This window comes from Podarcis cretensis, assembly GCF_951804945.1.
Source record: "Podarcis cretensis genome assembly, chromosome: 1".
NCBI classification, from domain to species: domain Eukaryota; kingdom Metazoa; phylum Chordata; class Lepidosauria; order Squamata; family Lacertidae; genus Podarcis; species Podarcis cretensis.
Genome location: NC_137170.1, coordinates 121401877 through 121428708, shown reverse-complemented (window position 1 = coordinate 121428708; position 26832 = coordinate 121401877). Strand labels below are relative to the sequence as shown.

Sequence of the window (26832 nt, the reverse complement as noted above, 5' to 3'; positions counted from 1 at the left end):
GGGGGGGTGGTCCCCACCTTCCCCTTTGAAAACTACCATTCCCAAGGAAAGGGAAAGGCCTTTAACTCTAGTTTAAGTCCGATGCAGACATGACTTCTGAATACCTGTTTACTCTTATATACTTGTCACTTTTGGTTGTGATCAATACATGCTATTAAGCCCAAGAGAGCCATTTTAAAATTGAATACAGATTCTAGGCGATCTACAGCAAATTACATAAAAGGAAATTTTTGCACATGGGCGAGGACTACAGAGATCAATATTCAGTTAGTGAAAAATTCTGTAAATGGTTGCCAAATTACTCCGAACTTCTCTGAGTTATCACTCTTATAGTACATAATTTGTTCTTTGTTGGATGACTCTATAAGGTCTTCAGTTCCCAAATACAGGTGGAGATTAGGCTCCCCCAGACATCCTTTTTATTGCACATTTACCATGATTTGTGCTTACGATGCTATTACTTGTGATTCTACTTCCAATACAAGCATTTTGAGGTGGTCAACCTGCTTCATTTCCAGTCAGTGGATATCCTCCTGAAATCCCATAATTTTCCTGCTTTTGTTGTGTTAAAGTGCCTCAGGGCAGCAATAACATGGTTGCATTGGAGGAGTACAGGCGATTTATGCAGTGGTTATGTTCCAGGCCCCTGTGTGCGTAAGTGAAGTTGTGTAAAGTGGGGAGCACCCTTTAAACGCCCTCTCCACCACTCTCTCTTCAATCCATACCCAAAATGCCGTATGTAAAAAATATCCACAACTGACATTGAAGCTCTGGGGCTGGCAGGAGGCTGGGGGATAAGTGGAAAAGCAACTCCTGCTGCTGCTGCTCTTGAAATTGAAATTGAAATACTTTATTGTCGCTTGTACAACTTGTATACAGTGAGATTACACGAGCACCTCCCACTCAGCTCTCTTAGTCTTAATTCCCCTCATTTACTGGCACAAACCCACCAAACCCGAAAGTCAGTTGCCCTGTTGTTATCTTTTCATTCAGCAGCCTAACAGCCCACACACAGAAGCTGTTTTTTACCCTGTTGGTGAGACTAATCATGCTTCTATATCTTCTGCCTGAGGGCAGGAGATCAAGAAAGTGCCGTCCAGGGTGTGAATCATCCCTGAGAATTTTCCTCACTCTCCTGAGGCAACGTTCTTCCGCTATGTCATCCAGCGAATTCATGGGACAGCCCATAATATTTTGTGCTGTATTCACCACCCTCTGTAGGCACTTCCTATCAGTTGATGTCAAACCAGCGTACCACACCGTGATGCAGTATGAAAGGACACTTTCTATTGTGGACCGGTAGAAGGAGATCATCAAATGTTGATCAGCATCGTTCTTTCGCAGTACAGGGATGGAGTCTCTGTTGGGCCTTCTTAACCACCTGGGTTGTATTGATTTTCCAAGTAAGGTCTTCACTGAGATGAACTCCTCGGAATTTAAAGGAAGAGACTCTCTCCACACAGCCCTGCAGATCAGCTGTTAGGCGGGGAGACTGAGCAGTGTAAACAAAGCCACAATGAGCCTGCAGGTTGCTTCAGGGTTCCCTCACTGATGTCCTCTTCGGGCTCCAAAAAGAGTGCACTCGCAAGACATGAGCTCTCTCCTCCCATTTCCGGGTTTGAATGGAATGATTTCCTGGCACTATGCATATACAGTGGTACTGCGGGTTAAGTACTTAATTCGTTCTGGAGGTCCGTTCTTAAACTGAAACTGTTCTTAACCTGAAACACCACTTTAGCTAATGTGGCCTCCCGCTGCCACCGCCGCGCGATTTCTGTTCTCATCCTGAAGTAAAGTTCTTAACCCGAGGTACTATTTCTGGGTTAGCGGAGTCTGTAACCTGAAGCGCCTGTAACCTGAGGTACCACTGTACACGGTTGTGCATGTGTCGATTGCACATGAATGGGGGGGGGGATAACTATATTGCAGATCAAACTAAAGCAGAATAAATCCATCACTAATGCACTATGAATGTGTCAATAAAAACATCTGCAATAAGACACCACATTTTAATATTTTAATGTTCCATTATTTTAATGTTGTGTTTTATTTTTGTTTTTAAGTTGTCATCATTCATCTTGTTTTTATTTTGCTTGTAAGCCGCTCTGAGCCCGGCCTTGGCTGGGGAGGGCGGGGTAGAAATAAAAAAATATTATTATTATTATTATTATTAGAGGGACCCATCGTGATTTCCACAGCTGCAATATAATGTAAAAAGGGAGCGGGTGGCGCTGTGGTCTAAACCACTGAGCCTCTTGGACTTGCTGATCAGAAGGTCGGTGGTTCAAATCCGCATGACAGAGTGAGCACCCGTTGCTCGGTCCCAGCTCCTGCCAACCTAGCAGTTTGAAAGCATGCCAGTGCAAGTAGATAAATAGACACTGCTGCGGTGGGAAGGTAAACAGCTTTTCCATGCACTCTGGTTTCTGTCACGGTATCCTGTTGCACCAGAGGTTGTTTAGTCATTCTGGCCACATGACCTGGAAAGCTGTCTGTGGACAAACGCTGGCTCCCTCGGCCTGAAAGCGAGATGAGCGCCGCAACCCCATAGTCGCCTTTGACTGGACTTAACCATCCAGGGGTCCTTTACCTTTATATATATATATATGGTGTACTTTGAGCCAAATGATCTGCCAATCTCAAATGTAATTTGCTTGACATCTGTCCAAATGGCAGAGATGCGCCACCATAGAAGGTGATTGATTCTATTCAAACAGAAGCCTCAATTGATTCTGGGAATGACATCTTGGCTAGGCAATTCCAAAATGCACCGACTTTAGAACTGCCTGACTTGCATAAAGTCACCCCTTAGTGGGGGGAATTGTATAAATCTAATGACCTTGATTGCCCTCTTTGGCATTGTATTGAAAGGGCAATAAGGATCAGTTTTCAAAAAGGAATGCTATTGTGCCAATATTTGGAATGCATTTTATCATTACAGGTGTTTCTGCACAGCTTACCAGCACGAGGCTGAGGAGAAACACATCAGTTGGAACCCCATTTTGGATGGCTCCTGAGGTGAGCTATAGTTTGCTTATTGTGTGTACGCTTATTTCTATTAAATAGCTGCTTTGAACTGCTTTTTTTAAACTGCTAATTTCATTATCGTGTTATTTGTTCTTTTGGTGTGTGTGTTTTTGACAATCAAGTAGAACATAAAGGTAAAGGTAAAGGTACCCCTGCCCGTACGGGCCAGTCTTGACAGACTCTGGGGTTGTGCGCCCATCTCACTTAAGAGGCCAGGGGCCAGCGCTGTCCGGAGACACTTCCGGGTCACGTGGCCAGCGTGACAAGCTGCATCTGGCGAGCCAGCGCAGCACACAGAAACGCTGTTTACCTTCCCGCCAGTAAGCGGTCCCTATTTATCTACTTGCACCTGGGTGTGCTTTCGAACTGCTAGGTTGGCAGGCGCTGGGACCGAGCAACGGGAGCGCACCCCGCCGCGGGGATTCGAACCACCGACCTTTCGATCGGCAAGCCCTAGGCATTGAGGCTTTAACCCACAGCGCCACCCGCGTCCCCCAAGTAGAACATAAGTTATATTAAATACAAAAATAAAAAGCCAGTTTTAAGATTTCAGGGCTTTGAGATACATGTGATCTGAATTCTCAAACCCCCTTTATATATAGGATACTAGCCATCCATCTTTAAGAATAAGCCGAGTAAGAAGATTGGGACTTAGTTGAGGTGACCGAAGTTATGTGCCAAAAACAGGGCAGCAAAGTTTGAACCCACATCTATGGTGAATGGCAGTTTCCCACTGAATCTGCTTTACATGCAACCTGATTCTATAGCAGGTCATCAGAGGAATTTGTTAAATGCTACAGTTTCTCTAGGGATGCAGGTGGCTCTGTTGGTTGAACCACACAGCCTAGGACTTGTTGATCAGAAGGTTGGCGGTTCGAATCCCCACGACGGGGTGAGCTCCCATTGCTTGGTCCTTGCTCTTGCCAACCTAGCAGTTCGAAAGCACATCAAAATGCAAGTAGATAAATAGGTACCGCTCCAGCGGGAAGGTAAACGGCGTTTCCGTGCGCTGCTCTGGTTCGCCAGAAGCGGCTTAGTCATGCTGACCACATGACCTGGAAGCTGTACGCCGGCTCCCTTGGCCAATAAAGCGAGATGAGCGCCAGAGTCGGTCACGACTGGACCTAATGGTTAGGGGTCCCTTTCCCTTTCCCTTTACAGTTTCTTTAATCTGGCAACACTCCCTCCAACAGTGAACTCATATGGTGAGTGTCATGAATGTGTCAGTGTCATGGCAATAGAGTCAGATTCCCCCCCCCCCTTTAGGGGAGGAGGTCAGGAATTCAGATTAGGAGAAAGAAAACTGCAGCAGAAGTACCTGGTCCAGAGTGTTCTATTGTTCCAGTACATCTCTAGCCTTAGGAAGTCACATTGTAGAGCCAGTGTGGTGTAGTGGTTAAGAGCAGTGGACTCGTAATCTGGTGAACTGGGTTTGCTTCCCCGCTCCTCCACATGCAGCTACTGGGTGACCTTGGGCCAGTCACACTTCTCTGAAGTCTCTCAGCCCCACTCACCTCACAGAGTGTTTGTTGTGGGGGAGGAAGGGAAAGGAGAATGTTAGCCGCTTTGAGACTCCTTAGGGTAGTGATATAGCGGGATATCAAATCCAAACTCTTCTTCTTCCTCTGACTCTTAAGACTCAGAGCCCAAGGAGAGACACATTTATACCTCCTCCATTGGGTCAATGGCTGCTAAAGTAGACTTGTCCCCTTTAAATCAAAAGGTTCCACTCATGCAAGATAGAACTAGCTACTGAAATGATGCAGCAACACCTTTTTAAGGGTCAGTCTGAGGGTGACTGCCGCTGAAACAACATTTGAGCATTGCTCTTGCGGAGCCATACATGGAGCTGTCCAGGGTGCCACTGAAGACTTGCCTTCTTCCTGCTGAGCCTGTCACTCAACACAGAACAAAGTGGGCTATTCTGTAAGAGGAGGATGGTGAGAGATGCACCTGGTCCCTTTAAAACATTTAGACCCAGAATAAATGCGACACCAGGGCCTATGCAATGTTCAACACAAGTAGCACCTCATTTTAAACACCACACAAACAACCTCTGCCTGGTCTGTCATTCTACATCCGCTGCACACTTCTTTGAATTTTCCAGTGCACTTCTCGGCTCAGAAACATGTATTAAAATGAATATTTTGGGTGGCAATGCAATGCATGAATATTTAAGGGAAAATGCATAGGGAATTGATATTTTGGGGAAAACATACAGAAATGAATATGAAATGTATACTATTGTGAATGTAAAGGTTTTTGGGTTTTTTTGGAGTTTTGTTAAAAAGAAAAAAAAAGTTTCCACAAAATTGGATGGAATCAATATGTCAAGAGGGAAAAGGACCAGAGATGGACTGATCCCCCTGTACTTGATTGAAACAAGGACCTATTTACATATAACACCTGTCCTGAAAGACCTACATTGGTTCCAGTACGTTTTCGAGCATGATTCAATGTTGGTGCTGACCTTTACAGCCCGAAATGGCCTCAGCCCAGTATACCTGAAAGAGCATTGCCACCTCCATTGTTCAGCCCGGACATTGAGTTCCAGCTCCGAGGGCCTTCTGGCGGTTCCCTCACTGCGAGAAGTGAGGTTATAGGGAACCAGGCGGAGGGCCTTCTTGGTAGTGGCGCCTGCCCTGTGGAACGCCCTCCCATCAGATGTCAAGGAAATAAACAACTACCTGACTTTCAGAAGACATCTGAAGGCAGCCCTGTTTAGGGAAGTTTTTAATGTTTTATGTTTTATCGTGTTTTTCATATTCTGTTGGGAGCTGCCAGTGACTGGGGAAACCCAGCCAGATGGGCAGTGTGTATATAATTTATTATTATTATTACTTATTAATTATTATTATTTACTTGTTAGCGCTCCACTGATGTGCACAGGGGTCAAGAATGCCACCCCTGTGTGAAACACTTATTGCCTGTACACAAGAAGCAATAAATGAGTGAGCAGCAAATATCCGAATGCATTTTAATACAACTTTTTATTTTTAAACTGCATGGATTAAAAAATAAGGCGGATCTTTCGGGATTTCAAAAATAACGTTCTTACTGAAAAACAATGTAATCTTCAATGGCATTCTAGAAATGTCCTGTTGAACTAGCCTTCCCAGCTGGAAGCTCCGGCTGCTGCTTTAAAGCAAAACTTCTTATCTAATCAAAACATATTTCTTTTGATGGATCTATTTAAATGATAACTTTCAATATCCATCTTACGTTCAAAATGACGCTGCAACTGTAATGTGCCGGGCAGCTTTAATTAAAAGGCTTTAAATACCTTTCAATGAAAAAAGCAAATGCCTAGCAAAAGTGGCAGGATTCTATGTACAGTAATTGGAAACAGCAAGCTCGGTTTTATAATTCATTGGAAATAAACATCACGCCCAATGCATACAAACAGTCTAAAAAAGGGCCTTGCTTGGCTTTTCCCTTTTCTCCCCTCCAGCATCTCCTATTTGCTGTTCAGTGGGCCGCATCACAGGGCTCAAGGTCAGTCCCAGCTTAATAGCTTGAGGTTTCTTTACTTCCTATTTAGCTAACATTAGCTTCCCTGATCCGGACGGACGTTTTGTTCTCTGCCCGAGTACCATTTAAATAAGAGGGAGAGTTTATGTCGGCCAAATTCTAGGGGAAAGATGCACATTTAGACAAATAAAGTACAAAATCCATTTGGTTTTTTGATGGCTCAAAGGCATCTGAAAGTCATTGTGCACATGCAGATTGTTGGAATGGGGGAAGACAGTTTCTCTGCAGTAAGGAAAGATTGTATACATGTCCCATTTATAACACAGAAGGCAAATTTAATGCTCACTAGGCAGTGTCTCGCTGTAACTATAATTTTGCAGATTCACTCCTCTCCCAGTTTGCTGGTACTTTTGCAGAACGGAGTCATGTTTGGTTTGGGAAGTGGGTGGCATTGCTTCAGATAAACCGTTGTTTGTATAAGAGCCCCTGAGAGAAAGGGGAGAGGACTCGCATACCCTCCAACATTTCTCCGATGAAAACAGGGACATCCCATTCCATAATGATAATTTTACTATTTATACCCCACACGTCTTATTGGGTTGCCCCAGAATTCTGGGCAGCTTCCAAAATATATGAAAACATAATAAAACATCAAACATAAAAAACCCTTCCCTTTAAAGGACTGCCTTCAGACAGCTTGGGGGTTGGATAACTCCATACCCTCCAACTTTTCTCCAGTGAAAATAGGGACGTCCTAAGGAAAAGCATGTGGTGCTGTGGGTTAAGCCACAGAGCCTAGGACTTGCCGATCAGAAGGCTGGCGGTTCGAATCCCCATGATGGGGTGAGCTCCCGTTGCTCGGTTCCTGATCCTGCCAACCTAGCAGTGTTCGAAAGCACTGGCGGGAAGGTAAACGGCATTTCCGTGCACTGCTCTGGTTCACCAGAAGCGGCTTAGTCATGCTGGCCACATGACCCGGAAGCTGTACGCCGGCTCCCTTGACCAATAAAGCGAGATGAGCGCCACAACCCCAGAGTCGTCTGTGATTGGACCTAACGGTCAGGGGTCCCTTTACCTTTACCTTTACGGAAAAGCAGGACATTCCGGGATAAAATCAGAAACCAGGACAGCTTCTCTAAATAAGGAACAGCCCTGGAAAATGGGGACACTTGGAGGGTCTGAACTCATTCTTCTTTCTTCTTTGGCGATCACTCATAGCCGAGTATGATTGTCTTCCATAAACACAGTTTTATCAGGGAGTCCGTAAGTGACTGTGGAGGCCAATTCTGGATCCACACGTCCTTCCACAGTGGGGACGTTGGTTCCCAGGCAGGAGTTGATCACGGTGATGGTTTGCCAAGTATGCCTTCCTCTTAGCACTTTTCTCCCTTGTGTTCTGAGTTCGAGTGTCTTCAAAGTCCATGACACCTTTGGTAAAGGCTGTTCTCCAACTGAAGCGCTCACAGGCCAGTGTTTCCCAGTTGTCGGTGTTTAAACTACATTTTTTTAGATTTGCCTTGAGACAGTCTTTAAACCTCTTTTGTTCACCACCAGCATTGCGCTTTCCATTTTTAAGTTCGGAATAGCGTAGTTGCTTTGGAAGACTCTAATCAGGCATCCGCACATGACCAGTCCAACAAAGTTGATGTTGAAGAATCATTGCTTCAACACTGGTGATCTTTGCTTCTTCCAATACACTGAAATTAGTTCGCCTGTCTTCACGAGTGTGAAGATATTTAGGATGAACTCATAAACAGAAACTGAGGCAGGGATTTGCCCTTGCCTTTCTAATCAAGCACAGCTTCTCTTCAAATGCTGTTTACTGAGTAAACAGCAGGTAATGAGGTACTGTGATCCCCCAAAAGATTAAAGAGCCATTCTTGTTGTGTGCTAAATAGAATCTAAACAAGCTAAGCAAAAAAGAGAAGAATGCCACATATGTAGAATGGTGCTGGCAATGTGCGCAGCATTGGGGGTGGGAATCAATGGCTCAGTCCCTCTTCCCCCTTCTCCCTAGGAGTGTTCACGTCTTGCATTCAATGAGCGTACAATCTGAGTACGTAAACAATCAAGTTGTACACTTGCACAGGTATTCACATGTAACGTTGAACAACTTCGGCTGGTGGCCCAGCTACGCCTCTATCTGGACAGCAATAGCCTAACTATTGTTGTCTATGCTCTGGGAACCTCAAGGTTAGATTACGGCAATGGGTTATATGTAGGGCTGCCACTGAAGACGGTTCAGAAACTTCAGCTAGTGCAGAATTCAGCGGCCAGGTTGCTCACTGGAGCAAGACAGTTTGAGCATATTACACCGATCCTGGTCCGACTCCACTGGCTACCAATTAGTTTCCAGGCCCAATTCAAAGTGCTGGCTTTGACCTATAAAGCCTTAAACGGCCCAGGACCACAATAATTAAATGACCGCCTCTTTTCATATGAACCTACCCAGACCCTGAGATCATCTTCTGAGCCCCTCCTTTGTGTGTCCCCTCCTCAAGAGGTTCAGAGGGTGGCAACACGAGAACGGGGCCTTCTCCTCAGTGGCTCCCCGTCTGTGGAATGCTCTCCCCAGGGAAGTTCACCTGGCGCCTTCATTATACACCTTTAGGCGCCAGACAAAAATGTTCCTTTTCAACCAGGCCTTTGCCTTACTTGATCTACATCGTATACCCTTTTTAAAAATGCTGGCTCTTTTGGGTTTGTTTTTTTCAGTTGGGTTGTTGGTTTTGGTTTGATTTTATGTATTTGATATTTTATGTGAACCGCCCTGAGACCTTCAGGTATAGGGCGATATAGAAATTAATTAATTAAATAAACAAACAAATAAATAAAAGTGTGCCGTCTGTGTGCCTGTGTACACAATAGCCGAGTTTTTAAAAAATCAACTAATGTACACTCTTTCGCACAATTACTTACGCATGGGGAGAGGCAGCTTGTACCTGTGTTCGAAGTCTGAAGGGGGACATTGTCTAATTCTGATCTTCATAGCTCCCTTTTTTGGTGTGAATTGCTTGAAGCGGATAGCTCTGGAGAGCTCAGTTGGTTAGAGCAGGAGTCAGCAAACTTTTTCAGCAGGGGGCTGGTCCACTGCCCCTCAGACCTTGTGGGGGGCCGGACTGTATTTTGAAAAAAATATGACATACAAGCTACGGGACAAGGATAACTGTGACTTTAGAGATGAATGGGAACCCTTTACAAAGTATTTGAAGACACAACAAAACGAACTGGACTCCTTGGCTGGTTTTGAATAAACATTCACAAACTTTTTATTGATAATAATCAGCTAAATAGGTTGAGGATTTATACAACTGTGTAACATGCAGAAAACAGCATTTTTAGAGAAATAAAAGACTGGAACTGAGGGAAGTCGGGGGGTGGGGGTGGGTGGGTTCTGTGGGGGGAGGGAGGGGAAGGGAGGGAAAATGGGAAAATAAGGATAATATGTTTCTGGATAATATGTTTCGTTTTAATTTTGAATAAAAAGTTATTTTTTAAAAAAAGAAAATAATAATAATGAACGAATTCCTATGCCCCACAAGTAACCCAGAGATGCATTTTAAATAAAAGCACACATTCTACTCATGTAAAAACACCAGGCAGGCCCCACAACCCAGAGGTGCATTTTAAATCAAAGGACACATTCTACTCATGTAAAAACACGCTGATTCCCGGACCGTCTGCGGGCCAGATTTAGAAGGCAATTGGGTCAGATCCGGCCCCTGGGCCTTAGGTTGCCTACCCATGGGTCAGAGCATGATGCTGATAACCCCAAGGTTGCAGGTTCGATCCCCATATGGGACAGTTGCATATTCCTGCATTGTAGGCGTTTAGACTAAATGATCCACAGGGTCCCTTCCAATTCTACATGATTCTACTTCATTAACAAATGGATTCTATGGATCCTTTGATTAACTATACATAAAACTGTTTGGTTTCTTTTCAGGGCTGGGGATGTGTTTTAATGATTGGACAGCCTCCATAGATACTGTTTTGCTGCCTTATAACTGAGCCGATCGCTATTTTTTAATATATATTTCAAAATGGGAGGGCTAAAAATGAAAGGCAATTGATTTTGCTATGCCTAGCAAAATTGGCTGTGACTTCCTTCTGAGTTACTGCCTCTAAGGAGTTCATTTACATGATTTTAGTGAAGTGACATTATTGGGAACAGATGTTTTTGGAAAGAGGATGAAGAAATTTCAAAAGCTTGAAATGTGTTAAGCTTCCTGCCATAGTGTTGCCCCTTGCATTTTGACAGTCTCTGTTAATGGTAAATGCCAAGATATGACGGGTTTTTATTCAGGATGTAAACGCTGAGTCATCATTCTGGGAGGACGCCTCACAATCAAATAAATTATATATTTTTAAAAATAAAAGCTATATCTCCTTTAAATTTTGCCCAGGCATAACTCATAATGGCAAGCATTAACCATTTGTGTGCAGTTTTACTTCACCATATCTTCTTCAGCCTGTTCTCTAATGCTTTTGAGTTATTCTCTCTATGCAACTCATTGCTCTCTCTAAACAGTTCCTAAATTTCCATAGCATATGGCAGTGGATGAAAATTTGGGGAACCTAGGAAGAAGAAAGATTTACGAAAGAGGACTTCTCATATTTATTACATGGGTTCTGTGGCACACTGGAAGAAAATTCCAGAATCTGTATTTTCACAATTCTATATTCGGCCAAGCAAAATGTTACAAAAAAGTGTGCAACGTGTTTGAGTTCTCCATAATTCTTCATCAGGTTAGAAGGGAAAGAAAATGGAGATGGCGGCAAGGGGGAGCTGGTTGATGCTGGAATTGTTAGAATTCCTGATCTATGATTGCAGTCATGGGATTGTTGTCTTTCACATGACGGTATATGTTTTGACTCCACAGTGGGAAGTGACGGAGACAGGATGTTTGTATTACTGTGTTCCGTGAAGTGGGACTATTGTCCTTTGTTTTTTTCTCTTTGCTGTCTGATGCTAGAGAGAGAGGGAGCCATGTTGCAGTGCTCCGTGTGTGTTTATATGTAAATAAAGTAGATTAGCCAAAATGCTGAGTTGCTGTCACGCAAGATGCTAAGACTCTGCAGATCCCTAAGTGTGCTGGTGTCGGTTGGCATCAGTCGCTGTGATGTTCGGACTGAAGAAAGCTTATGAAGCTCTCGAACGATTGACCAGGACTGAGGGAACATGCCAGTCGGGCATGAGTCTCTGCCAGGGTCCTACTCATGTATAGGCTGAACTGCTGGTAGGAATCATGAGGAGAGTCTGCTTTTAATCACGATTTTAGGAGGGCTTGTGAGAACCAGTAGCAGACATATCCCATCTTCCCCACCATTGCCTGGGGCTGATGGCTGGGTGCTCTACAGATTCTTAGGTGCACTTAGAACTGCTGGGATGGAAGGAGAAGCATATGGTTTAGGACAGGTGAGTTTCTCTATTTCTCGTCTTTAGTTCAATTCTCTACAGTTCTGCATCAGTTTCTGATTTCCTTTTAAAATTCCTCAACGTTTTAGTAAAATTTTCTCCTGATTACACACACAGTTTCCCCTAGGATACACCTTCTTGCAAGCAGTTTTTCCTAATAGAACATATTTTTGTACCATTTTCACTAATGCAGGCATTTAAATGCACACTTTAGTATATCCGTTTTTGTACACATTGGATGGTATTCTACCAAGCTTTACTCCAAGTAGACCCAGTAAAATCAATGGACATGAGTATGGTAGAGTCATTAATTTCCATGGATCTACTCTAAGTAAAACTTAGTTGCACACTGCCCATCACTTGGCTGAACAACTGCGTTGCAAAATTCTGTGTGAATGTCAAAGGATGGCTGTACTGTACAGTGGTGCCTCAGGTTACATACGCTTCAGGTTACAGACTCCGCTAACCCAGAAATAGTACCTCAGGTTAAGAACTTTGCTTCAGGATGAGAACAGAAATCACGCGGTGGCAGTGGGAGGCCCCATTAGTTGAAGTGGTGCTTCAGGTTAAGAACAGTTTCAGGTTAAGAACGGACCTCCAGAACGAATTAAGTACTTAACCTGAGGTACCACTGTATTTCAATCCACATATGTTTTTGGGAAAGTGCAAACTAGATGAGTTTGCTTTTAAATGAAAACTGGATCATTCCCCCCCCCCCCATCCTTGCATATCGTGTCCATTTCTAAAAACATAAAATCTGGCTGGTATTTCCCAGCTCTGTATTCTTCCGTAGATGAAACATACCTTGTTTAAAGCTTTTTCTTGAACTGGAAGAAGAACTATATCAGGGGTCAGCGACCTTTTTCAGCTGTGGGCTGGTCCACTGTCCCTCACACCATGTGGTGGGCCAGACTATATTTTGAAGGGGGGAAAAAATGAACAAATTCCTATGCCCCACAAATAACCCAGAGATGCATTTTAAATATAAGCACACATTCTACTCATGTCAAAACACGCTGATTCCTGGACTGTCCACGGACCGGACTGAGAAGGCAATTGGGCCGCATCCGGCCCCTGGGCCTTAGGTTGCCTAGCCCAGAGCTATATGTTGAGTTACCGTGGAGCAGACTGACCTCTTAAGCAAGCCTCGTGTTTGTACCTGCTTTTTCTGGTTAGAAAAGAGCAGCAATATATTTCCATGCCTATTATCCTTACATTTTCTCGTAGCTCCTGTGTATTTGAATACAGAGCATTTTATGTATATTCAAATAGTTGTATGGCAAATGGAAAGCAAGAGAGTGATTGGATTGAGAGGCAAATGAGGCTGATTTATTTTAGCTCAGATACACCCGCCATTTAAACGCCATTCATTCCTATTGCCAGTGTGCTGACTGAAAGAGCATTGCTCCAGCTCTTAAAATATAAAATGCAATGTAAACCACTCTGTCTTACATCAGTCAATCCCCCACTACCATCATTCAACACACACACACACACACACACACACACACACACACACATACTTGCTTTCATGATCCATGCAAGTTAGAAATCTGAAGATAGTCTCCCTAGCACAGAATCCATATAAGAAGAAGAAGAAGAGGAGGAGTTTGGATTTGATATCCTGCTTTATCACTACCCGAAGGAGTCTCAAAGCGGCTAACATTCTCCTTTCCCTTCCTCCCCCACAACAAACACTCTGTGAGGTGAGTGGGGCTGAGAGACTTCAGAGAAGTGTGACTAGCCCAAGGTCACCCAGCAGCTGCATGTGGAGGAGCAGGGAAGCGAACCCGGTTCACCAGATTACAAGACTACCGCTCTTAACCACTACACCACACTGGCTCTCTATAGAACATACAAAACCGAGTTGCATGCATGTATAATATGTATAGCATCTTGCCTTGGTGCTGTAAATTAAATTAAACCGTGTTGTAACATTACAAAAATCGGACGGTGAATTTTGTTTGCTTGGCCGGCTCTTTTGCTCTCCTTGGAGCAAGGGTAACTAGATTGTGCCATATTCAGGGTTTTGAATGTGTGTACACTGATCCATTTTTCAGCATAATGCCGGCATACCTCATAAGCTGCTTAGCTAATAACATCACCAGCTTTCCCCCCAGGAGGCTCAGACCTTTTAAACTCCAGCTTCTTCCCAGCTTGGTGGGTTAGTGGTGCTAATTGTCCGGTTCAGGTCTCCAGCTAGTCTCGCGCCGCAGCCATAATCACGCCGTGTTATACATTGTATGCCTGCGGCTATGTTTTTTTGAATGCATGTGTTGTGTATTCTGAGGAGAGAGGAGGAGGTGGCGGGTGGATAGTTTTGCAGTGTAGAATCCAGTAATACTTTTTAAAGGAGTCGCTGAGCAATCCTGTATTCTCTGTGCTTCCTTGTTGTTTTTTGAATCATACAAAACATATAGACCCTCTTGAACCATGTGTCTACATTTGGCCAGTTTCTCATAGTTTTGTGTCAATTTAAATGCTAATTTTCTATGACAGTCAGTCATCAGTCTATGAAAGCCAGACATATCGTTGGAATAGGAGTAGAGTAACATATGCGGGTGGCGCTGTGGTCTAAACCACTGAGCCTCTTGGGCTTGCAGATCAGAAGGTCGGTAGTTTGAATCCCCGTGATGGGGTGAGTTCGGGTTGCTCTGTCCCAGCTTCTGCCAAAAAGCATGCCAGTGCAAGTAGATAAATAGGTACCGCTCCGGCGGGAAGGTAAACGGCATTTCCATGCACTCTGGTTTCCGTCACGGTGTTCTGTTGCACCAGAAGCAGTTTAGTCATGCTGGCCACATGACCTAGAAAGCTGTCTGTGTACAAACTCCGGCTCCATTGGCCTGAAAAGCGAGATGGGTGCCTCAACCCCATAGTCGCCTTTGACTGGACTTAACCGTCCAGGGGTACTTTACCTTTTTTTTTTTTTTAGAGTAACATAGTGGCTGGGGCAACACAGTCAGATGAGTGGCATATAAATATATCATCATAATCATCACCATTATCCTTAAAGGTAAAGGTAAAGGTACCCCTGCCCGTACGGGCCAGTCTTGACAGACTCTGGGGTTGTGCGCCCATCTCACTTAAGAGGCCAGGGGCCAGCGCTGTCCGGAGACACTTCCGGGTCACGTGGCCAGCGTGACATCGCTGCTCTGGCCAGAGCCAGAGCCAGAGCCGCACACGGAAACGCCGTTTACCTTCCCGCTGGTAAGCGGTCCCTATTTATCTACTTGCACCCGGAGGTGCTTTCGAACTGCTAGGTTGGCAGGCGCTGGGACCGAGCAGCGGGAGCGCACCCCGCCGCAGGGATTCGAACCGCCGACCTTTCGATCGGCAAGCCCTAGGCGCTGAGGCTTTAACCCACAGTGCCACCTGCGTCCCATTATCCTTATAGTTTCCAAATAAACATATAGAATTTTTGTGGATTTGGGTTCTCTCTCTCTCTCTCTCTCTCTCTCTCTCTCTCTGTCTCTCTCTAATGTGGCATTGCCACATACTGAAAGTGGTATCTAAAGTGGGGGGTGGCGGGGTGGATAACCTGTGCCCAAGCTGGTAGGATTCCCATGGATTCTGGGCGTGAAACCGGTTCTATCAGTGATGGGGACCCAGATGTTGTTAGAACAATGACCCCATTTTCCCTTGACTACTGGGAAAGATGGGTCTTCAGCTGACAGATGTTGGAGTTCAACATCAGCTTAGCCACATGCTCCCCATCACTAGTTATGTTGGTTTCTGCTTTTCTTTCATTTCCCTTGAAAGGACCCTTAAGCCCTATGGCACTTATGGCTTCTACCTAGCCACAATTTGCAGCCACCTCAAACTTAACTTAAAAACAGAGACATCACCTTGCTGACAAAGGTCCGTATAGTTAAAGCCATGGTTTTCCCAGTAGTGATGTATGGAGACTCTTGAGAGTCTCATGGACTGCAAGAAGATCAAACCGATCCATTCTTAAGGAAATCAGCCCTGAGTGCTCACTGGAAGGACAGATCCTGAAGCTGAGACTCCAATACTTTGGTCACCTCATGAGAAGAGAAGATGCCCTGGAAAAGACCCTGATGTTGGGAAAGATGGAGGGCACAAGGAGAAGGGGATGACAGAGGACGAGATGGTTGGACAGTGTTCTCGAAGCTACGAACATGAGTTTGACCAAACTGCGGGAGGCTGTGGAAGACAGGAATGCCTGGCGTGCTCTGGTCCATGGGGTCACGAAGAGTCGGACATGACTAAACGACTAAACAAACAAAAAACAAAAACTTAACCTCTGGTGTTAATGCTTGGGGAGAAGTTCATTCTGTATGTATCTTCCCATTCCCTTAGAGGTAAGACAGTTGGACCATGGTTTCATCATGGCGGCACCTTCTCCTCCAGCTTTCTCTAACCTGGTTCCCTCCAGATGTGGCAGGACTACCTCCAGTGATCAGGGATGATGGGAGCTGTAACCCAGTAACATCTGGGGGTAACAAGCTTGGGGAAGGCTGATCTATGCTATGGAATAGGTTTTCTAGCTTGGTTTCTTTGGCACTTAATTTGCTGAGCTGTCCACTGAGATCTCTTTCTCTGGTCAGTCTTTACAGGAGAGAGACTGCTGGAACGATCAGGGACAAACTATTCCACCTGCCTTGTTCCACCCCCTCTGCCTTTAAAAGGAGGAGCTGCTTTTTAAGTACTTATTCTTGCTCTCTCTGTTAATATTTTTGTGAGGAATAAACCGTTGCCTTTTTGTCAGGAAAATGTGAATATTAATAATTTGAAATGCTGAGATTTGATCCACATGTAAGCTGCATTGGGATTCCATGACGGTGGGATGTAAATGTGGAAGAATAAATGAGCAAAATGCAATAATTCCTGCAGGAAGACCACATTTCCCCTTTAGATGCCCATGCTTTCTTTCTCGCTCTGCAAATGTATGCACTAAAGAGGATAAAAAGCAACATTGTTTTCAAAAGGAAATGTTGCCAGAGGGTTTCAAAGACCGTAATTATTTTGGAATAATTAGCATCCGATGGCAAGAATTATTTTTTTTGTGCATTCTGTGGCCACCGTTAAAAATTAAGAACACTTGCACCCTGAATTTATGCAGAAAATTTGAATGGGTGTGTCTGTCAATGGTAGACTTGAATCGGAATTGGTAACTAATACTTAAAGCAGAATCTGCCCTGCCCCCCCAAAAAAGAATTCTGGAAACTGTAGTTTAGTGCTCATAAATCTACAGATCCCAGGATTCTTTGCGGGGAAGCAATGTGTTTTAAATGTGTGGTGTGGATGTAGCCTAAATAGAGTGCATTTGTATGCCCTGCTTGGACAATAGGGCAATTGTTAACTCTGATGGTGTCTTCCTTTGTATTTGATAGGTCATTGCTTGTGAACAGCAGTATGACTACTCCTATGATGCTCGCTGCGACGTTTGGTCTCTTGGGATCACAGCCATTGAACTGGGTGACGGGGACCCGCCTTTATTCGACATGCATCCTGTGAAAACACTTTTCAAGATCCCAAGGTATGGCACTAGGTGGCTCTCTTAGCTTGCTAGATTTCCATTCCTCACACAGACAGCAGCATTTCAACAGGGAAATGCAACTGTGAAATTTGGTACGTCATTGCATCATAAGTTAACCCTGATTAAGAAATGCTACTATTAAGACCTTTAAAGCCCTAAACGGCCTCGGCCCAATATACCTGAAGGAGCGTCTCCACCCCCATCGTTCTGCCCAGACACTGAGGTCCAGCTCCAAGGGCCTTCTGACGGTTCCCTCACTGCGAGAAGTGAGGTTACAGGGAACCAGGCAGAAGGCCCTCTCGGTAGTGTTGCCCGCCCTGTGGAACCCTCCCATCCGATATCAAGCAAATAAACAACTATCTGACTTTGAGAAGACATCTCAAGGCAGCCCTGTTTAGGGAAGCTTTTAAGGTTTGATGAATTATTGTATTTTAATATTTTGCTGGAAGCTGCCCAGAGTAGCTGGGGAAAGCCATCCAGATGGGTGGGGTATAAATAATAAATTGTTGTTGTTGTTGTTGTTAGATTCTTGCTTGCCCTGATCTACATGCAAGTAGTGCATTCTCCCAGAATAAAGGTAAAGGTAAAGGTACGCCTGCCCGTACGGGCCAGTCTTGACAGACTCTAGGGTTGTGCGCTCATCTCACTCTAGAGGCCGGGAGCCAGCGCTGTCCGCAGACACTTCCGGGTCACGTGGCCAGCGTGACAAGCTGCATCTGGCAAGCCAGCACAGCACACGGAAACGCCATTTACCTTCCCGCTGGTAAGCGGTCCCTATTTATCTACTTGCACCCGGGGGTGCTTTCGAACTGCTAGGTTGGCAGGTGCTGGGACTGAACGACGGGAACACACCCCGCTGCAGGGATTCGAACCGCCGACCATGCGATCGGCAAGTCCTAGGTGCTAAGGTTTTACCCACAGCGCCACCCGCATCCCTCTCCCAGAATAAGAACATATAATATTTCCATAGGGTTGTTTTTTTTAAATAAAGCTTTCTCTCTATTTCTCTATGTAATAAAAATGTAAGGTTGTCATCACACCACTGAAGGATTTGTAGTGCCAGATCACAATCCTGGATTTGCAGGGCAGGGGAGCAAAAGTGAAGGCAGGGTATACAACAGCAGTGGCCTGTAATATGGGAGCAAGAAGGGAGGGACACTGAGCGGGGGAAAGTGGTGATTTCAAAAAACAGTGGGTTTCAATAAAGCAGGGATGGAGGAAACTGAAAGGGAAATTGTGCTTTGGGCAGATGTTTGAGTACAGGTAGTTGGGAGTAGCTGTGTTTCAGTGTCTCTCCCTTCTTACTGCACTTAAACTTTTCCTCCTTCCATTTCTCAGCAGCCTCTTATGAGAAAGGTAAAGAACACGGAGTCCTCAAATATTCCATGGTATCTTCCTACAATCATGCATTTCACTCCTGGTACCAAGTGTTGTTTTCAATATGACATTCCAGATTCAGTGTGGCAATTTAGAATAGATACTTGATTAACAAGTAAGGTAAAGGTAAAGGGACCCCTGACCATTAGGTCCAGTCGAGGACGACTCTGGGGTTGCGGCGCTCATCTCACTTTACTGGCTGAGGGAGCCGGCATACAGCTTCTGGGTCATGTGGCCAGCATGACTAAGCCGCTTCTGGTGAACCAGAGCAGCACACGGAAACACTGTTTACCTTCCTGCCGGAGCAGTACCTATTTATCTACTTGCACTTTGACGTGCTTTCAAACTGCTAGGTTGGCAGGAGCAGGGACCGAGCAACAGGAGCTCACCCCGTCATGGGGATTCGAACCGCCGACCTTCTGATCGGCAAGTCCTAGGCTCTGTGGTTTAACTCACAGTGCCCCCCAGGTATGTACAGCATTGATGGGCTGAGCTGAACCTTCTCTGACTGAACAGGGTATCTGACAGGCTGGCTCTTAGCATCCCATTCATCTTAAAGAGACAGTAGCGTATATTATCCTGGAGTGTTTGCGCTGCAGGGAGAGGAGGCATAGAAATGGCTTTAGAAACAGGAATGGGACAATGAAGCTTAGTAGTTGCAAGGGGAAGCCCTAGGAGGTCAGTGTGGGGGGAATGGCAGTGGCATTGGTGAACAGAGTGAACAGGCGCACAGCCCCTAGTAACGAATACATAGCATGCCATAGAATGTTTAAGATGAGCTCATACTGGATATACCATTTGTTTCCAAAGAAGTAAATGCCGCTACCAAAAATATACAGCACATTACAAGGTTATTTTGATGGGGGAAAGGTCTAGTGTTATTATGCAGCAAAGGCAATTTTGAAACTGTTATGTGTGTCAGTTCAGTTGCACCCTTCTCTTACTGCTTATTTGCACGTGAAAAATATGAAACACTTTCTTGCCATTCCTGAATATAAACGAGCATTTGAGTTCACATGTTGTTAGGTGGTTGTCTTGTTTCCCCCTGGCCGAGGGACCCAGGATTATAAAGACCATTAAGGAATATGAATGAAAGATAGGGACAGTTGTAACAAAAGCAGGATGGCATCTCTTAAGCATTTGTCCCAGGTTGATTGCCAGCTGGTATATGCCAATTTCTTCCATATTCCATTGTGCAAAGGGAAGGATAGTTACTTGCTACTAGCAATTTGAAAGCTTAGGCAATAAAAATATTTGACCTTTTATTATCTGTACAATCGCACAATTACCATGGGGTGTAAAAAAAAAAAGAATTCTCCTGATTGCTATTTGCATTTCTGATTAGGTCTATTTATATGCAGATGAGGCTCTCCAACATTCTGCATCGTATTATCTCTGTTGCACAACCCAGACTGCCGTCCCCCCTTCAAAAATTATTCAAACTTAAGCAGCAATTCATCTCTCTCTCTTTTCTCCCCCTCTCTCTTTTGCCCTTTGCACATGTGTAAAACAGCCTGTAGCAATTAAAGCAGTGAGGGAAGCTTCAAGTTTCTAAACTAATACCCATAAATTTTTATCAGATAGAGGCTGTAAACAGCTTTAAAGAACAACAGTCATGATGAAGTACTGTAAAATATCAGCAGGTGATAGGAAGAAATATAGAACAGGACATGGGAATGGTTGTCTTTCAGTCTATGATTTATCTCTTTCTTCCCCCAAAACTGCATATAAATCTGCATGACGAAATAATATATTCTGGTATTATTTCCATAGGACAAAATACTGAATTTATTAAGTAAGCCCCTAACCATCCTATTTTTTTATTCTTCACCAAATCTTTCTAATGTCTGAAGCTCAATCCCAGCTAGGAATAAATACTGCTTATAGGATGTTAAGTGATGATAGGGATGCGGGTGGTGCTGTGGTATAAACCACTGAGCCTCTTGGACGTGCTGATCAGAAGGTCGGTGGTTCGAATCCCCACGACGGGGTGAGCTCCCGTTGCTCTGACCCAGCTCCTGCCAACCTAGCAGTTCGAAAGCATGCCAGTGTAAGTAGATAAATAGGTACCGCTGCAGCGGGAAGGTAAACGGCGTTTCCGTGCACTCTGGTTTCCATCACAGTGTCCTGTTGCACCAGAAGTGGTTTAGTCATGCTGGCCACATGACTTGGAAAGCTGTTTGTGGACAAACGCTGGCTCCCTTGGCCTGAAAGTGAGATGAGCACCGCAACCCCATAGTTGCCTTTGACTGGACTTAACCGTCCAGGGGTCCTTTACCTTTACCTTTACCTTTACTTAAGTGATGAAGGGCCATTTAGAAACGGAATAAATAACCATCAGTAGCATCCATGAAAAGAGCATCCATGAAAAGACAGGATAACTCCAGGACGTGGCTCAGGCATGTTGACTAGGCATTAATTGTCAAAGGACCACATTTCCACAATGTTCTTTGGAGAGACTTATGGCTAAAATTAAAAACGCTAAATACAAACATTATGTTTTCCCCTGGGTTCTCCAAAGATCGCTGGCTTCAAGGTAGGCTCCTCTAGTAGCCAGAGGCATCGCAGTTTCCAGAACAGATGCTTCTACCCTGAGAAAAATAACTGTGTCTCACCTGTCTAGCCAGATATCCCCCAATCTCTGCATAGTATTACCAGGCTGGTTCTGTAAGAAGGGCAGGCAAAGAGTTGGGGAATGAAGCAACAACATCAGTGACTTCACCTGCTGCCCCCAGTGGATTATTAGGAAATTGCAGGTGAAGGTATTGGCAGTTGCCTAGCAACCTTCAGATGCCATATTTTCATCCACCAGTACAATAGTCTATATATGTCTCCAAGTAAAACACGCAGAGCATATTCTTCCTTTGTAGCTCCTTGCCCACTATATTAGGGAAGAGGGAAAGGGTGTTACAATGGGAAAATGTTAATGTAGCCCCCGCTTCCTCACAATATCCTGACTCTGACTTCAGGAACGTTAAGTTGCTCAGAGAATATCTACTGCCCTCAAAAGGATACAACTGGGATATTGAACCGGGGCAGCTTCCGGAAGCTTCCATGCAGCTGGATATCTTGGGGGACTTCAGGAGGGAAGGAATTTGGTCTCTCTCTGCTGACTAGTCTTTCTGTCCAGATTTCACTGATAGCTCCCACTTGGAACCTGTTGGGCCTCTATTCTCCTTTATTCTTCTTTGGCGATCTCTTGTAGCCAAGTAAGATTCCAAGCCAGCTGTTGGCGCCACGTCTCCAGATCTTTGGACTTGTAGCATCTGAACACCTTCACACTTTTAAACAAAACACCTTCACACTATTTAAACAGAAGTCTTCTGGGTTACTTATTTCCAGCACATCAATTTATTTCAAAAACAAATGCCTTGGGAATGGTTTTTTTCTTTGTTTGAAAATACTCACAACATATCCCAACGGTCTTCTTCTTCTTTGGCGGTCACTCGTAGCCGAGTAAGATTGTCTTCCATGAGCACGGTTTTAACAGTAAGTGACTGTGGAGGCCAATTCCGGATCCACACGTCCTTCCACAATGGGGACATAGGTTTCCGGGCAGGGGTTGATCATGGTGAGGGTTTGCCAAACGTGCCTTCCTGTTAGCTCGTTTCTCCCTTTCGTCCTGAGTTCGAGTGTCTCCAAGTCCAGAGGAGGGCAACCAAAATGGTCAAAGGCCTGGAAACGATGCCTTATGAGGAACGGCTAAGGGAGCTGGGCATGTTTAGCCTGGAGAAGAGGAGGTTAAGGGGTGATATGATAGCCATGTTCAAATATATAAAAGTATGTCACATAGAGGAGGGAGAAAGGTTGTTTTCTGCTGCTCCAGAGAAGCGGACACGGAGCAATGGTTCCAAACTACAAGAAAGAAGATTCCACCTAAACATTAGGAAGAACTTCCTGACAGTAAGAGCTGTTCGACAGTGGAATTTGCTGCCAAGGAGTGTGGTGGAGTCTCCTTCTTTGGAGGTCTTTAAGCAGAGGCTTGACAACCATATGTCAGGAGTGCTCTGATGGTGTTTCCTGCTTGGCAGGGGGTTGGACTCGATGGCCCTTGTGGTCTCTTCCAACTCTATGATTCTATGATTCTATTCTATGATTCTATGATTCTATGACACCTTTGGTAAAGGCTGTTCTCCATTATAGCCTGGCTACCAGAGGGGCCATTATTATTATTATTATTATTATTATTATTATTATTATTATTATTATTATATAGCATGAGCATAAACATTTCTTTGTGATTTCTGTCCAGGCCTTTTGCTCACAAATTTCTTTGACTGGAGGTAGATCTAGGGTTCAGCTTTGTGTCCCCCTCGATATAACTTCTCCTGTTCCCTTAGAATAGTTCCTTCCCCCCCAACAAAACGCCACCACCTCTTGATTTCTTAAAAGTGCTAATTGTTTTGCTAAAATATATTTACATAGAAATGAGGCTAGAGAAATGAGGCTAGTTCTGAAATCTGCAGCTGAGGAGGCTGCATTAATGACAGTAACATAGTATAGAGTTGGGCATCATTTTGTCTGGAAATAGAGGGAGGCAGCTGAGTTCAGAATCAGGACAGGCAACAATATGAAGTATTGATTTGCTGTACCTGACTCATTTTTGCGAAGCATTTTCTTTTCCTATTATTTTGACTTCATTAATTCTGTACGGTCGTTTTAGCTGACTGGACTGATCTGCCTTCTAATTGAGGGGCTGTAAATGCCAATCACAAGCCAAGGGACTGAGCACCATGCTTTTCAGCAACCTAAAAATTATTTCACCTCTACTGCCTTACGGTAGTAGCTGTTCCTGATTTATATTTTGCACACTTCTAGCCATTTCTGGAGGATATGATCTTAGCCAGGTGAAAATAGGGGCAGTCCTGGGCATGAGTACTTACTTTAAGGCTGTTCAGGATGAAATCTGGTGTGGCCCAGGGGTAAAGCTTGGGGGATTTATAGGGAATGAGGGTGGGGGAATGCGTGAGTCCAAGGTTTGTATAAGCTTATTCCCATCATGATCAACCACAGGCTTGAGCATAGGCCTGGATCAATTTTAGTGGGCACAGCACTCTGCATACTTTGGAGCTACGCAGAGTTCTTTGTGACATGACACAGATCTAATGAACAGTTCTGTGTAAATGGAAACTGCATAAACTGCTGCACCTCCAAAAATTGACCCACGACTTATCGTATCAGCAGTATGTTTACATATGGCAGGGAGAAATTCCTTATATTCCTAAATAAGAAAATTGCAATGAGCTCAGTAGGAGATGGGGAAAGCCTTATCAGTAGACAGAGTATTGGTTTCATACTACAGATGAAACCTGCCCAAGGCTTTGTTTGGGTGAAACACAGTCAGGCATCGTGCTCCCATTCCAATAATCGCCATAATATGTAGAAAATAATAAGGAACTGGAACTGTGCATCCCACAGTAAGCTTTAAAAGGTAAAGGGACCCCTTAAAAGCTAAAGGGACCGTTAGGTCCAGTCGTGACCGACTCTGGGGTTGCGGCGCGCATCTCGCTTTATTGGCTGAGGGAGCCAGTGGTCATGTGGCCAGCATGACTAAGCCACTTCTGGCAAACCAGAGCAGTGCACGGAAACGCCATTTACCTTCCCGCCGGAGCGGTACCTATTTATCTACTTGCACTTAGATGTGCTTTTGAACTGCTAGGTTGTCAGGAGCAGGGACCGAGCAACGGGAGCTCACCCTGTCGTGGGGATTCGAACTGCCGACCTTCTGATCGGCAAGTCCTAGGCTCTATGGTTTAACCCACAGCGCCACCCACGTCCCTTACAGCAAGCTTTGGGTCATCGCAAATGTTATATTCACACCTTCTAGTATTTGTCCTCCAGAAGATGGCATTGAATCCCATTCAGCCAAAAGAGACGCAAATTGTTCTGCCCCGCTGCATTTGCGCGTAATGCAACAGATGTAAAAATCACACCAGATGAACAAAAAAAATTTACATAATTACCCAAACCAGCCATCCGTGGGCTCCAGCTTTAGTTACCTTACATGTGTGTGGTGTCAATAGCACGCACACAAACCCAGATGTTTCTTTAAAATCTGGACAGCTGAAGGGTTGGGCTTTTCCTGTCAACATGGAGGTTTTTGCTCGTGTTTGTAGAGGCAAGGTGAGGGGCAGATGGGGCTCGTCCACCTGGGAGGGTAGCCTATCTAGGAGAAGGAAAACTCTGATCCTAAACTTCGGCTGCCTCTTCTGGAGAAGAAAAGGCTATGGAGTAAACCCTACACAAATCTAGAGCAGAATCCCTAAGACGGTTGGATGGTGATTTGTATGCCTCCATGTTTTGCTTTCCTTTTCTGTGGATCACATCAGCAAGGCCAAGATGGGGTCTTGTCGTCCAGGCAGTCCAGGACCTTCATACAAATTGCCCAGGATTGCATCTTGGGGAGGTCACTTTGGTGCGGTTAACACAGCGGTTTGACTTCACCCCTGGAAGTGCACTCATTTGTCTCTTGAGACAGACAGATGCCAGCTATTCAGAACATCATTGGCTGCCCCATGTAAATTGAGGTCCAGCTCAGAGGGCCTTCTGGTGGTTCCCTCCCTGTGACAAGTGAGGTTACGGGGAACCAGGCAGAGGGCCTTCTGGGTAGTGGCGCCTGCCCATCAGATGTCAAGGAAATAAACAACAATCTGACTTTTAGAAGACATCTGAAAGCAGCCCTGTTTAGGGAAGTTTTTAATGTTCTGTTGGGAGCTGCCCAGAGTGGCTGGGGAAACCCAGCCAGATGGGCGGGATATAAATAAATAAATAAATAAATAAATAAATAAATAAATAAATAAAATGGCAGTTGGAGGGAAAGCTGTGGCTCTTCTGTTGCCTGTGCTCCTTTCAGCAACTATGTTGCAGATCCCCACATCCATGCCTAGGTCAACCTGATGACCTCCAGATGTTGTGGACTGCAACTTCCACTAACCCCAGTCAGCCAGCATGCACCAACATCTGGAGAGCCCTAGGTTGGCAAAGGCTGTTCTAATAAATCAAAGATGGCAGTAACACCAAACAGAAGGCAGAGGTCTTAAGCTCAGCATCAGTTTTGTAGCATCAGTTTCAAGCAGAGTGCAAGGTCTTGATGGTTTTTATGGCAACTATGCATCTTTGTGGCTGTATCGATTTTAAAATGTGATTTGGTGCTCTGAGCAACTAATCCTTTCTTCTGACCAAAGACCAGTTCACTTTTTCCTTCCACATTGTCAGAAACAATTAAGTTTTATTCATAACACCAGTACATCTAATTATGAAGCTGTTGTACATTAGACACTCTATGCCTTTTCTACTGCAACGTAGTGTTGTTTTTATTCATTCCATCATTTTTGTATACCTCAGTCATTAACCCTTCCCCTAAAAATTTCACAAGCATATCCCAGCTGAAAAATATATTTATCTCCCTGATGTAATGCTTTGCACAAGATAAACACTGAAGAATTTATTAACCCTATTTTTCTTTTAAATGGTCAGTTCAGCTTTGGATAATCATTTGCTTATATATGCAAGCATACACTGAGAGGTGTTTATATGTGCAGGCATACACACAGAGATGGATGAGGTTAAAAATATCAAATACCCAATTGTCAAATTTGCTAGATATGACCACCTTCATAATTTAGACCCTTCTATTGAAGATTTGAAAATATTCTAGACAGATGACATGTTAACAAAATCATTTCATGGTTGAGTGTCTTCACAGTATGATTTATATTTACCTTTAGGCAATGGAGGTCCCTGTTTGGGAGATTTATGAGCTAGGCCCCAAAATCTATTTTGATGACATGGAATGTGTGTGTTTATTGGGGGAGGGGGGGGGGAGAGAGAAATCAAACTTTAGCATTTGCTTTAAATACTAGGTTTCCTTCTCACGATCAGTTACGCAAGCCAGCCTTGTTCATGTAACTTCTGCCCTTCTTTTTGTTGAATATAATTAAAAGGATTGCGCCCTGGTTGTTGTGTACGGACTTGACAGAACAACAAGCATTGTAGATCTCAGATCAACTTTGTATGGAGACCAAACAAAAGTGAATTA

At 44.4% G+C, this 26832-nt stretch overlaps 1 protein-coding gene across 2 annotated transcripts in view; it reads left to right on the top strand.

Annotated features, from left to right (window-relative positions):
• The window catches only part of MYO3B (myosin IIIB), a 294124-nt gene that overhangs the window by 58751 nt on the left and 208541 nt on the right, over positions 1-26832 (top strand). For both annotated transcript variants that reach the window (XM_079981556.1, XM_079981555.1), the window contains 2 exons: positions 2942-3018; positions 17272-17417. In XM_079981556.1, the coding sequence (XP_079837682.1) occupies positions 2942-3018; positions 17272-17417 (223 nt within the window). The remainder of the gene's footprint in view (positions 1-2941; positions 3019-17271; positions 17418-26832) is intronic.